Below are 13,830 nucleotides of genomic sequence, written 5' to 3'. Positions count from 1 at the left end.
TCCTCCTCTGACCAGTGATCACAACATCCAGCCTACTACACCGGACAGTGGGCCGGACGATCGGCTGATAGACAGGGGTCCAGATCAGCAGATGCCCATCCATCAACTATGGTACTGATGACCTATCTAGGGAAAAGGTCATCAGTCAAAAAAGAGCAGAAAACCCTTTAGGGAATGAATACAAATATCAGATCAGACCCTACTTAGTACAAACCCTAGACCAGAACTGACTTAATACAGTCTATAGGACCCATTTAAAGAGTAATGATAAGGAAATGGTAGACAATGGTAGACATGGACCATGTGGTCTTCTGTGTTTCTATACAGACCACCAGACTAGCCGTCACCCCTCCCCTGCTTTATTCTGACATCACACAGACCTTATACAGACCTGTATACAAACCCCGGACCTGTCGTTATTTTCCCCTCTCCTTCCTTGCACTTCATTTCACTTGCCAGCAATGCCCAACAATGAAGAGGGGTGCAGAGGGAGAGAGGCGAGTGTAATTCATAGGTTCGATGCCCGGGTGATTTGCCTTCTCTTCCTAGATTCTCCCGAACATTTCAGGCCAGTTGGCAAGTATTAATATACACCTACCACTGCAATGGTTCTATATGAATCACACTACAACATATCTATATAGTGTGGTTGGCATTCCTGACATGAACATGCCAGTGTGATTTCTCTTGACTATTTCTGGTTTACCCGTTTTTCCACTAATATTTATAACTAGAGATGAGCGGTTACGTCTGCGGACATCCCTTCCCCTTCACAAGTCTGGAACTTACATTCCTGCTGGTCTGGATCCGTCAGTGTAGAAGCCGCCTTCTCCTCTCCACCTCCTTCCTGCACTCTACCTGAAGTGATGGGAGGCATTTCCAAAGAAAAACGCCTCGGGTCCTTGGGTAAATCACACACTGATGAGTGCAATATCAGTCTGGGTTTCATGACTTGATATCGCACTCAGCTGAGTATAAGAAGCCTGAGAGAGCAGCGCCCCCTACCAGCAGGTTACAAAGAAACTTATGCTGCACCTGCTTGTCGGACATTCAGGGGAAAGGGAAGGCACAGAAGGGACATCAGTAGTTTGTGGCACCGCAGAGGGGACACCAGTAGTCTGTAGGGACACAGAGAGGGCACAGCGGTACTTTCTGGGGCCACAGAGGAGACACCAATACTATGGAGAGATAGTGAGAGCTAGTGGTAGGATGGGGAATGTGCAGGGATGAATCTTGGCAAGAAGAAATCTTAGTGGCAGTCTGGGCCCAGACAAAGAACAAAAACGAAACCACAAGTCTTCTCTCCTTCTTTGCACTTCATTTTACTTGCCAGCAATGCCCAACAATGAAGAGGGGTGCAGAGGGAGAGCGGTGAGTGAAATTCACAGGTTCGGTGCCCGGGTCATTTGCCTTCTCTTCCTAGATTCTCCCGAACATTTCAGGCCAGTTTGGATTATTAATATACACCTACCACTGCAATGGTTCTATATGAATCACACTCCAACATATCTATATAGTGTGGTTGGCATTACTGACATGAACATGCCAGTGTGATTTCTCTTGACTATTTCTGGTTTACCCGTTTTTCCACTAATATTTATAACTAGAGATGAGCGGTTACGCTCAGATAAAGCAGTTACTTGATAAAAATGTAAAAACTATTTTAAAAAGCTCCTCCCCTGTTGTCCCTTATTATTTAAAAAAAAACTTACAAATCCCCCCCCCCCCCCCCCCCCCAATAGTATTGGTATTGCTAAATACATAACAATTTCAATTTTAAAAAAATGTAACCTGGCATAGTGAACGCTGAATAAAATATAAAATAATTGCCCAATATGGGTAGTTTTGTACATCACAACTTATATAAAATGGGAAAAAAAGCGATCAAATAGATCTATGAACCAAAAAATTATAACATTAAAAACTGCAGCTTGTCCTAAAAAAACAGCCGACTGTTAAAAAATAAAAATGTAATATTTTTTTGAATGTCAGAATTTTCATAAAATTATTTATATTGTTTTAAATAAGTATTTCTGGTCTGAAAACAATGATGTGTCTCCAATGTAAGCAGACGATGTCACTGCTGCGGGTTGTGTAGGACCCGCCGCCTGTCCCTCTGCGGACATCCCTTCCCCTTCACAAGTCTGGAACTTACATTCCTGCTGGTCTGGATCTGTCAGTGTAGAAGCCGCCTTCTCCTCTCCACTTCCTTCCTGCACTCTTCCTGAAGTGATGGGAGGCGTTTCCAAAGAAAAACGCCTCGGGTCCTTGGGTAAATCACACGCTGATGAGTGCGACATCAGTCTGGGTTTCATGACTTGATATCGCGCTCAGCTGTGTATAAGAAGCCTGAGAGAGCAGCGCCCCCTACCAGCAGGTTACAAAGGGATTTATGCTGCACCTGCTAGTCGGACATTCAGGGGAAAGGGAAGACACAGAAGGGACATCAGTAGTTTGTGGCACCGCAGAGGGGACACCAGTAGTCTGTAGGGACACAGAGAGGGCACAGCGGTACTTTCTGGGGCCACAGAGGAGACACCAATACTATGGAGAGATAGTGAGAGCTAGTGGTAGGATGGGGAATGTGCAGGGATGAATCTTGGCAAGAAGAAATCTTAGTGGAATTCTGGGCCCAGACAAAGAACAAAAACGAAAGCAGAAGTCATCAATCAGAGGAGATGACACATGTGATCACTGGAGGTAACAGCACTGTAATCACTATCACAGTGTAGAATCTAGCATCTCTATGATATGATTGTATTAGAGGTATACTAGAGCTGAGCCGCTGTTATAGATATGCTGTCCCTAATTTAATTTTGAGTTCTGCTGTGGGGCCCTGTGAGTTCAATGTATGCCCCTCTTTGCAAAAGTAGTAAAACATTAGGACTGTATAAATTTGGTATTGCTCTAATCGTGCTGATCCGGAGTATAATGTTCTCAAGCGATTTATGCTGCATAGTAAAGTCAGTAAAAACAAAACCCCCCAAAAATGTTGACATTTCTAGGTCTCCCCAAAAAATACATGAATAAAAAGTTATATAGACATAATATAAACCCCAAACTCCTGCTATGCAGTAAATGACTGGGCCTGCTGGCAGTGCCGGAAGCAGACAGCGCTGTCCATAATACAGAGGCCTGGGTTGGTACTGCAGGCAAAGCTCCCATTGAATTCACTGTCTGCAGTACCAAACCAGGCTGCTACAATGTTCACAGCGCTATCTGCACTTCTACTAATAGTTAAACTCTCCAACAGCCCTTTTAAGGGGTTAACAAATATTTGTATTATAGCACACGTTTTATATTGAGAATGCCACCACAAATGGGGCTGAAATATGGATTGGACTATTGGACGGACTGACTTTCACATGTATATATGGAATTAGGATGTGCCTGCACATGGCATATACAGTACCTGGAATGTGAAACAGGTTGTGCAGTGGAATCACAGGTGCATCCACCCAGTATATAGCACATTAAGTGGGTGAAAACTGGAGAAAAGTCACAGATTTCTGAAACATGAGGATTCAAAATCCACAACATGCTAATTTTTCCATATGGATTTTTATCTGTGGATTGTTACAGTAATGACTTCATTTAGATGATATTCAAGGGGTATCATAGCCTTATCCATCAGGTATATCTAATCGTATATATAATGTATACGATGCATCAGAGAAGAGCGCAAAACACTGAAGTGATGTGTTCAGGCTCTTCTGCTTTATTGTTCTGATACAAGAGGTTCTATACTTTGGCTTCTCCAACGGTCCACAATGTAAAGTCTAGAGCGCGTGTGATACTTCTAATATAGTAGAATCCTACAAGAGGCTGATGATGACAAAGCTGCATGATCATTGTCTGAGACCCTGTTAGTAAGATGGAACTACAATGCGTCTTCTCCTCACATGTTTCTTGCTCTGCACACAGCATTAATATTACCACATAACATGTAATTCCCTACTGTTACACAGATCTCCATCCAGATGCATTGTACTGTAGATTGCTATGGAGCTGCGCTGAAGAATCCGCACTGCAAACCTGCACTGTGAATCCAACCCTCAGATCAGTTTCAGATTTTTGCTCTATTTGTCCTCTTCATAAATGACTATTTTTCTAGGTGGTGCTGGCAGAAGACAACTCTACTCGGCAGAAGTTTGCTGTGAAAGTCATCGCCAAGAGAAGCCTGCTTACCGAAGGAGAGGACCGCGTGATGGTGGAGCGGCGGGTGCTACAACTTGCATCTGGCAGCCCCTTTCTTCTACATGGACAATTTGCTTTCCAGACAAAGGTACATTTATGACTACTTCCAAATGAAGAAATACCAGTATATGTACCTGATGCTGTAGTGATACAAAGTATCTGCGAGCCGTGCAACAGTAAGACATTTCCATCCACAGAGATCTTGGGCTGACATAGCAATAGTCACAATGGGCCCCACTTTACACTGAGGGGCCGTTAAATATACAATACCTTTATTATAATGAATGCCCGCTATTCAGTTTGTAGGTGTACAATGCTATGCTTATTAATGTCCTAGGATATCTGTACAGGGATATAGGAGCCGTGAGTCTATGGATGTCGAGGTGAACAACAGTAACAAGCACAACCGAAAATACCAAAAACTGGGTGCTACACATGTGCAAGAACTCTAATCAAAGTACTATAGACACAAATTGAACCACTTAAAACCTAATACAAACATAGAAGCGAACCACAGGGGTACGTGCAAACATCGGGGGTCAATCTGCTGATTTTCACTGCGGATGTCACTCATTGCCTTGAATGAAATCCACAATGAAGATCCATGACTTTCCTGTGACCGATGACGCATGCTGCATGACTATCCTCCACTGCAGGTTGTTTTCATTGTTAGTAAATGGGGTTTGTTAAAAGCCCTCTCATTTACATGTACTGCACATTGTTGGAGAATGTCGGTGCACATTCCGTAGCTGAAATTCCGTAACAATTCCGCAGCGTTTGAACTCACCAGCCGTCGCGTTGGTTCAAAGAGCACTGCAGTGATTGGCTGACAGCAGTGCTCGCTGGCTAATCAGAGCCATCGCTTCCTGGAGGTGGGATTTATGAACGCTGCAAACAGGAAGTGATGATCTGTCAGCGGCCAAGGAGTGCAGGAAGCCCGGTGGAGCTACGGAACTTTGCAGACCATCGGGAGGAACCCGGACCATGGCAACTAGCTTAGTATTAATAAGACATCCCCCGAAAAGAAAACCCTGTGCCTCTTTTGGGGCAAACATTATTATAAGACAGGGTCTTATTTTCAGAGCATCATGGTATTGAATAGTTACTATTTGCAACCAGGCTCCTAAGCTGGGGGTCTGCAGACCCCCCTCTCCACAATACAGGCTGCTCTCATTGTAATTAGTTTGTAACTGTCTCTCACATAGCATGCTGAATGGCAGCTTGTGTGACTTGAAATTAAAGGGGTTGCCCAGTTACTGGACAACTCTTCAATAAGACCCCCTGTATTAAAACAATAAATTTTGATATACTTACCCCTCTGCAGCCTCCGGGATCCAGCCCTTGAGCCCGCTGCATTCCCGGTGATGGTTGTGACAGATGATGTCACAGGAAACCACATGATAACTGCAGCCAATGAAAGATCAGTACAGTTTGGTTGCCATAAAAGAAATTAAATTAATATCCCTCTGGTGCCAAGAATTTTGAAAATTTAATATTCCAGGTTAAAAGTAGTAAAACTTAATAAAATCTATATAAGCTTGCTAATCGCCGTTATTGTACCGACCCACAGAATAACGTTATGTCACAGTAAGATCTGCAGGATAATGGCATCAGTGCGTTTTATCATTTCACCACACTTACAAATGTAAAAATGTTCCCATACATTATATAGTAGACTAAATGATACCATTAAAAACACAACCCGTCTCGCAAAATAAGAAGCCCTCATATGGCGAAAAAAAATGTATGTAATGAAAATAGGGATGAAGAAGTGAGAATAAAAACATGAAAAGTGGGCGGTCCTTCAGGGGTTAAAGGAAAAAGGGTTTTGTGTAAAAAATCTGTGAATGTAGGCAAACGGTTTGTAAATAGTCTATGGATGCCACTGCGACTGAGATGGCGTCTTCTCTATGATGCAAACATGAAAACCTTATATGTACATTATTAGTGAAACTAGATGGAGAACGCCTGCTGTATGAGGTATAAGCTACACCTCTCCTGTCTCTGGGGCCGGGCTGCAGCCTTATTATCACCAGTACTGAGCTTACTGATCCATCATACATGTAACTGTCCCATCCCCCCCGTCGTCATATAGTCTACATCTATGATGGAGAAATAACTGAGAATGGCCTCTGTATAACATAGTAACATAGTATGTGAGGCTGAATGAAGACAAGGTTCATCTAGGTCAGCTTTGTTGATCCAGAGGAAGGCAAATAATCCCAAGAGGCAGAAGCCAATTAGCCCTTTTGGGGGGAAAATTCCTTCCCGACTCCATAATGGCGGTCAGAATAATCCCTGGATCAACCTCTGATAGTTCCTGTCTGTATAGAATGAAGACGCTGCAATCATTTGGTAACTTGATCCTAGACATTCACATTCTTGTATCGCTCTTCTGTATGGCAGGACCTGGTGCTGCTCGGAATGGAATACATCAACTGCGGAGACTTCGATGAACTTCTACAGCGGAAGGGGTGTCTCGACAGCCCCTGTGCACGGTAATGTAGTCGTAAGCTAATAAACATCTCCCTGTGGGTTATACATGAAGAGGACAGTACATGAGTGAAGTTACCCTTACACGGGGCAATTATCGCTGGAAGCAGCAAATTCAGGCAATAGCCGTCCCGTGTACTGGGTATGGAGCGAGAAATCGATCACTGGTCAGAGTCACTTAGCAGAACTAAAAACCCAGCGACTATCGGCCGTGTAAACCGGCAATCGTTCTACAATGCATGACTGCCTGTTTACTGTGAATGGAGGCGGCGGGTCAGCATGATCTTCAACCGCTCAGCCTCCATTCACAGAACGACTATCACTCCTTGTAAAGCACAGGGGCGATAGTTGGGCGGCTCTTCATGAAATGGCTGTTGGGCGCTTATGTAACCTATAGTAGTCCTGTGTAAAGGAACCTTTAGATTGTTAGCCTTACTGCCCACATACAAGCTCCAATGATGGACTCCATTCATTAAGGGACTGTACATAGAATAGAGTGTTATACTCAGAAGCTGCAACTATACTCTCCATCTATAGGATGTTAGCAGGGGCGTAGCTAAAGGCTCATGGGCCCGGGTGCAAAAGCTTATCTTGGGCCACCCAACTTCACTTAACGCCTTAACGCAGAGGCGTAACTTAAAGCTCCTGGGCCCCAATGTAAAACCTGTAACAGGGCCCACAAATATAATGCTTTATTCATAGTACTGGACTCCCTATATGGAGAAGAGAATATATAGTTATGTCAGTGGATGTTAGTACTGAAACACTTTGTTAAAAGACTCTTATCCAATTCTAGGCTTATTACTCTCTATATGGTCTGAACCTGTAGATCATAGCTCTCACATTGTAATAGCAGCATCTCTTATACATAACTCTAAGTCACACAGTGCTTGCATAGGACTGCACCTAAAGCAGGGAAATGGCTGTTCTTGTATATTGGCACTGTTTGGCGGCCGTTAATCTGCAAAAAGAAAAAAAATAGTTCCATGCTCCACCGCATGTAACATTATATTGCATTGCTCCGGTGGATGATATATCTTCTCGAGGCTCTATAGGGTGTCGCACAGAGAGCCCACTGATCTATAACACAAACACATATGGCGCTGCCCTGTGCAGGAGTCCTTATCCCCATGTTTGTAGTATGCAGAATAAGATAGGATTAGAGAACATGTAGCATGAAGAATGAGATGTGTGATCCCTGCAGTCTATAGTAATAACCTCACATGGTGGATATTCTGCTCTTCTGTACTATGTGTTTTTCAGAGCTTTCTGTCAGCCTCCAGATACTAATTCTCTTCTCTCCCCTTCATGCCAGTTTCTACGCAGCGGAACTTGTATGCGGTATCCAACACCTGCATGCGAAGGGCATCGTCCACCGGTAAATATATTCTTGTCTTTTTTAGGTGTGATGGACTCAGGCCGGGTCTGTAATCCCAGATTATATTATAGTAGATGGTTTGGAATCTGATATAAAACATACTTAGATATATTAATTCTGGATGTTTGTGCGCACATTAGGTAACATCTTCATATACTTATAAAGTAAATCAGCTAATAAGACAGATTCCCTCTTAGCAGTATGAATGGGAATAAACCATTGTTTCCTCTACTTCACAGAGATCTCAAGCCGGATAACATCCTGGTGACTTCAGCGGGCCATCTAAAGATCGCCGACTTCGGGTTGGCCCTCGAGGACATCTATGGAGACCGCACAGCCTCCGGATATGCTGGAACACCGGACTTCATGGCTCCTGAGATGCTGAGCGGGGAGGAGTACAATGCTGCCATCGACTGGTATGCCTTAGGTATCATTCTAAATATCATGGTTACCAGCAGGTCCAAGTATCATCGAGGACGATTTAATGCCTCCAACATCGAGGCGAAGAACATCATCAAGAAGGTGAATATATTCTCTATGTAATACATGTTATACTAGACCAGGACAGTAAAAATAGTTCAAAGCACTAGATTATATTTTTTTCCTTTTTAGCTCCTCCGGGAAGATCGTACGACGCGCTTAGGGGTCCACGGTGACATCAGAGCCCAGAGGTTTTTCCGGCATATCAATTGGGATTTGGTAGAAGCCCTGCAGATGCGACCACCACACATTCCTGTACCAGTGAGTATAAGCAGAAATTGTATTGGTTCAGCTTGGTATGTTATAACGTCATAGTAGTACTAATGGGAGATGTCTATGCCTCACTATGGTGCTAGACGTGGGCTGTAGCCCTAATATCAGCTTTATGAGCTTCCTTGGTCTATATACTGTATATGTCTATGCCTCACTATGGTGCTAGACATGGTCTGTAGCCCTAATATCACCTCTATGAGCTTCCTTGGTGTATATACTGTATATGTCTAAGCCTCACTATGGTGCTAGACATGGGCTATAGCCCTAATATCACCTTTATGAGCTTCCTTGGTGTATATACTGTATATGTCTAAGCCTCACTATGGTGCTAGACATGGGCTGTAGCCCTAATATCACCTTTATGAGCTTCCTTGGTCTATATACTGTATATGTCTAAGCCTCACTATGGTGCTAGACATGGGCTGTAGCCCTAATATCACCTATATGAGCTTCCTTGGTGTATATACTGTATATGTCTATGCCTCACTATGGTGCTAGACATGGGCTGTAGCCCTAATATCACCTTTATGAGCTTCCTTGGTGTATATCCTGTATATGTCTATGCCTCACTATGGTGCTAGACGTGGGCTGTAGCCCTAATATCACCTTTATGAGCTTCCTTGGTGTATATACTGTATATGTCTAAGCCTCACTATGGTGCTAGACGTGGGCTGTAGCCCTAATATCACCTTTATGAGCTTCCTTGGTGTATATACTGTATATGTCTATGCCTCACTATGGTGCTGGACGAGGGCTGTAGCCCTAATATCACCTTTATCAGCTTCCTTGGTCTATATACTGTATATGTCCTGAATGTTTAGGTTGTAATATTGTTTAGGAAGAACACTTGAATTTCTGTGACTATCAGTGATAACGTACAATAACCTGATTTAGGCCACTTTCATACGGGAGATTTTTCCATCTGACTTTCGAACCGATTTGTTTGGTTAGAAAGTTGGACAAAAATGAAACGGATTCATTAGAACGGGTATATTTACAGGGGACTTTTTTCTACTCGTATGAATAGTTCATGGAAAATAGAATTTACAGCATGTCCCATTCCTGTCTCATTTTTGAACAAGAATAGCACATGATAATGTGTGATGTCCGGCACATCGGACAGCGCATGGATGGTGTGTCTGTGTGCCGGCTGATGTGAGTTCCATGTAAGAATCTTAGACACAAGTTTAAGTTTGTCCGTGTGCGAGTAGTCTTAGGCCCAATGCCCACGGACATATTTGCACTGCGGGATCTGGAGCAAATACTGCCCTTAGACATGCTAAGCAAAACACTTTTCCATGCCCACGAGCGGAAAGAAACTGCGATTTTCTGCTGCCGGGGGAAAAATCGCAGCATGTCCTATTCTAGTGTGAGGCTCGCACGGGCAAATTCCATGGTAGTCAATGGAAGCTGCCCATCCCACAGCGAGTTGCCACACATCTGCATCATCACCGGTGCAACAGCTCTGCACTGCGCATGTGTGGCTGTGCACCAGCCGGCACATCTACAGCGAAGAAAGAAGACAGCAGACAGGTAAGCCAGGGGTCACCGCTGGGGAACAAGGTCTGATTCCATTACGAGATCTCACAGTCGGATTCCTCCCCGGCCGTCTGCATTTGGCCTTAGGGCTCAGTCAGACGAGCGTCCTTTTTGCGTAAAAAAAAGTGTTGCATGCATGTGCAAAATGCACCTGACTGTAGCTCCATGCCCATTGCTTTCAATGACGCTGCCTCTGATTGGCTGAACGCTGTGACCACTCACAGGCAGCACTCAGCTGTCATTCAATGAATGGCTGAGCACTGCCTGTGATTGGCTGAGCGCTCAGCCAATCAGACACAGCTCTTTTAGGAGGCAGGGATTTTTAAATCCCCGGCCAGCTGAAAGTGCTTCAGAGCAGTGCCGGCAGTCAGCGAGAACATGCGCCAGAGCTGCACAGCAGCAGAGAGGTGATGTGTGTGTATATATATATATATATATATATATACACATAAACATTTTTTTTACAGCAGCTTCTGTTTCAAGCCCTACCCCGAAAGTCACTGTAGGGGTTGACTGCATCGCATTGCTTTCAATGGGGCCAGCGGCAGTAGCAACGGCCCCATTGAAAGCAATGGGATGGCATCATGGTCCTTTGCCACAGCTGTGACAGCTTCATCCCCACAGGGAGTCCCCTTGTCACTGAATACTGTGACAGTGCTGTCACAGTGTTCAGTGATAAGGGGACTCTCCATGGGGAATCTTTCTGCGTCGCACGGACCCACCCAGGGCACGGATGTCCTATATTTTACAAGTATGAATATTTTGCGCCTGTAAAAGACAGACATGTGAACAAATCATAGGGAGCCACTGGCTCTATCAGACATGCCTTTTTTTGCGCACATAGGCGCAAGCAAAAAAAAACCGCTCGTCTGACTTTGCCCTTAGGGTGATAAATTTTTATACAGGAATTAGTTTGTTTTTTTTGAACTGTAATCCAGTGCTGTCATGAGAAGTTATCATACCAGCTAAATCCCTATGCTTCCTCTTCTTATAGTCAAACAACATCCGGCACGGCTCAAGACCATTTAATCTCAAGAGGATGGAGGCAGCAGAAGCCCACCACTCGGCCATATCGGCAGACCACCAGGCCTTATTCACAGGGTTTTCATTTGTCAGCACTAACTGGAAAACCCTGGACAGCACACCGGCTCTTTAAGATCATCAGAGCCAGATCTCATAAGCCCCAAGAAGACCATCAAGAGAAGCAGAAGAACACCGATGATGTCATCAGGAGCAGCCCAGCAATTCCATCAGACCAAGCTGGATGATTACTGCCATGTCTACATCTGGCATACAGGTGGTATACCTTTGTTTTTCTTTTAATATGTATGGTGTGAGGATGTGCCTGACCATGTCAGACGCACCGCATGCCCAGAGTGCGTTGATATTATGGTACTATATATATAGTGTTACACTTTATATATACTCCATAAATGACTAAAAATACAATTACATTTACCAGTGACTACTGGTGAGTGTAATTTTATATTTCCCCCTCCTCTATGACATCTATTAGTATTGTCATCGATGACGGGGAAATAAGGAGAGAGATGGCCGGCTATTAAGGGGTGGAGGAGGCCGGACCCTTTTTTTTTTTTCTTTTTATGTATGGTATTAGTATGTGCCTGACCATGTCAGACGCACCACATGCCCAATATAGGATGATATTATGATACTCTATGTATAGTGTCACCGTATACATAGACTTCATAAGATATTAATGCTGCAATTACATTTACCGCTGACTACCGGTGAGTGTAATTTCATATTTCTCCCTCTTCTATGACATTGTTTAGTTTTGTCACCGGCGACGGGGAAATAAGGTGAGAGATGGCCGGCTATTAAGGGGTGGAGGAGGCCGGGCCTTTTTTTAAAATTAATATAAAATTTGTTTCCAGGAATATAACTGTTTGGCATTAGGATGTGCCGGACCATACCGGGCGCACCACATGCTCAGAATAAGATACTACGGTACTACATGTATAGTGTTACACTATATCTATACTCCATAAGATATTAAGGATACAATTACATTTACTGGTGATTACCGCTCAGGGGAATTTTATACTTCTCCCTCTCCTCTGACATCTCATGGTTTCGTCACCAGCGAAAGGGAAATAAGGTGAGAGATGGCCGGCTATTAAGGGGTGGAGGAGGCCGGACCTTTTATTGTAATTGTTTGCTTTTATATTTGGGCCAATTATAGTAGTCGGTCATTGGTTCAGCTCTGTAGACAGAAAAACACAAATGTTCCGGATCTTTGAATGCAGTGACACCATTTTTAAATTGTTTTTATTGTGCAAAAGTAATAAAATGTTACAAAACTATATAAATTGGATACAAATGTAATCCTACTGACCACAGGATGTAGTGAAGATGTCATTTATGCCAGCGTCATATAAGCCTATGTGCACCAGTGTAGTGTTCTTACAGAATTAAAGATGCTTTTTCTGCACGTTCCAGATGTGTTCTTTTTCCTGCACAATTGCGCAGTGTTTCACGCATCTCCTAGCATATTTCGTGTAAATTTATGTACCCTCTTATGTTACTTCTATGAGACCTCTTGCTGTGCACATGTGCAGGAGAATAGAGCACAGTACGCTGGTTTATTCTTCAACTAAAATCCTCAGGAAACATACATGCTGGTGAACAAACCCATTGAAATCAATAGGTTCTATAATCTGTATATTGTGTGTGCAAATACACCCGTGTGCCACCGGCTTTACTGTATAAGGCCTCCTTCACATGACCAGTAAGAAATAGACCTTATTAAAAAAGGGCAGGAGGTGTTGTATTGTATGTTAGGAAAACATTCATCTCTACAGAGATTCCAGCTTCAGACCATGGGAGTTCTGTAGAAACTGTTTGGGTAAGAATACAAGGCGAGAACAACAGAAAGGACACGATTGTAGGCATTTACTATAGGCCACCTGGACAAGCAGAAGATATGGCGGAATTCTTTCTACATCAGATGGCCAAGCTCTCAAAAAAGCATGATATAGTGATCACAGGAGATTATAACTATCCGGACATTTGTTGGGAATCTCAGGTAAAAGTAATGGATCCAACACATTCTTATCCGTACTTGCTGACAACTTTATCTTCCAAAGGTAGAAGAGAAAACAAGGGGATCTGCTATCTTGGACCTAATTCTTACCAACAGGGAGGGAATGGTTGCAGAAGTAAGGGTGGCTGGGACCTTAGGAGGCAGCGATCATGTTATCATTGAATTTTGGATAAAAAGGGGATGAAGACCTGAGAAAACTCAGACCTCAAGGTTGGATTTTAGAAAGGCAGATTTTATTGAACTCAGAAAAAGGATAGGAAGAATCCAATGGCTGGATGTTCATAAGGAAAGAAATGACTAAGTAGGTTGGGAAATATTGTGAAGTAAGATTCTCAAAGCACAATCCCTAAAAGAAGGAAGAATGGGAAGCATTTAAAGAGACCTGGATGGATGAACACAGAAC

General features: G+C 43.5%; 1 protein-coding gene and 1 long non-coding RNA gene across 2 annotated transcripts; both read left to right on the top strand.

Annotated features, from left to right (window-relative positions):
- The first annotated feature begins 2,684 nt into the window (after positions 1 to 2,684).
- On the top strand, positions 2,685 to 6,690 carry LOC136612094 (uncharacterized). The gene is made up of 3 exons (XR_010790353.1): positions 2,685 to 2,700; positions 4,115 to 4,285; positions 6,604 to 6,690. It is a non-coding gene; the product is annotated as an uncharacterized lncRNA (long non-coding RNA).
- Positions 6,691 to 8,269: 1,579 nt separating this feature from the next.
- On the top strand, positions 8,270 to 11,961 carry LOC136587571 (protein kinase C delta type-like). Its single transcript, XM_066586281.1, has 3 exons — positions 8,270 to 8,590; positions 8,681 to 8,809; positions 11,355 to 11,961. The coding sequence occupies exons 1-3, from the start codon at positions 8,270 to 8,272 to the stop codon at positions 11,514 to 11,516; spliced, it is 612 nt and encodes a 203-aa protein (XP_066442378.1). The 3' UTR covers positions 11,517 to 11,961.
- The last annotated feature ends 1,869 nt before the right edge of the window (positions 11,962 to 13,830 follow it).

The sequence above is a fragment of the Eleutherodactylus coqui genome, chromosome 1 (genome assembly GCF_035609145.1).
Source record: "Eleutherodactylus coqui strain aEleCoq1 chromosome 1, aEleCoq1.hap1, whole genome shotgun sequence".
Lineage (NCBI taxonomy): Eukaryota > Metazoa > Chordata > Amphibia > Anura > Eleutherodactylidae > Eleutherodactylus > Eleutherodactylus coqui.
This window is presented reverse-complemented; position numbering and strand designations above follow the sequence as displayed.

Bases quoted from the DNA above. Each gene is read 5' to 3' on its own strand.
- LOC136587571 (XM_066586281.1), top strand. From the start codon at position 8,270: ATGAATGGGAATAAACCATTGTTTCCTCTACTTCACAGAGATCTCAAG. The intron at 8,591-8,680 runs GTGAATATATTC...TTTCCTTTTTAG, and splicing joins CGAAGAACATCATCAAGAAG to CTCCTCCGGGAAGATCGTAC. The intron at 8,810-11,354 runs GTGAGTATAAGC...CTCTTCTTATAG, and splicing joins CACCACACATTCCTGTACCA to TCAAACAACATCCGGCACGG.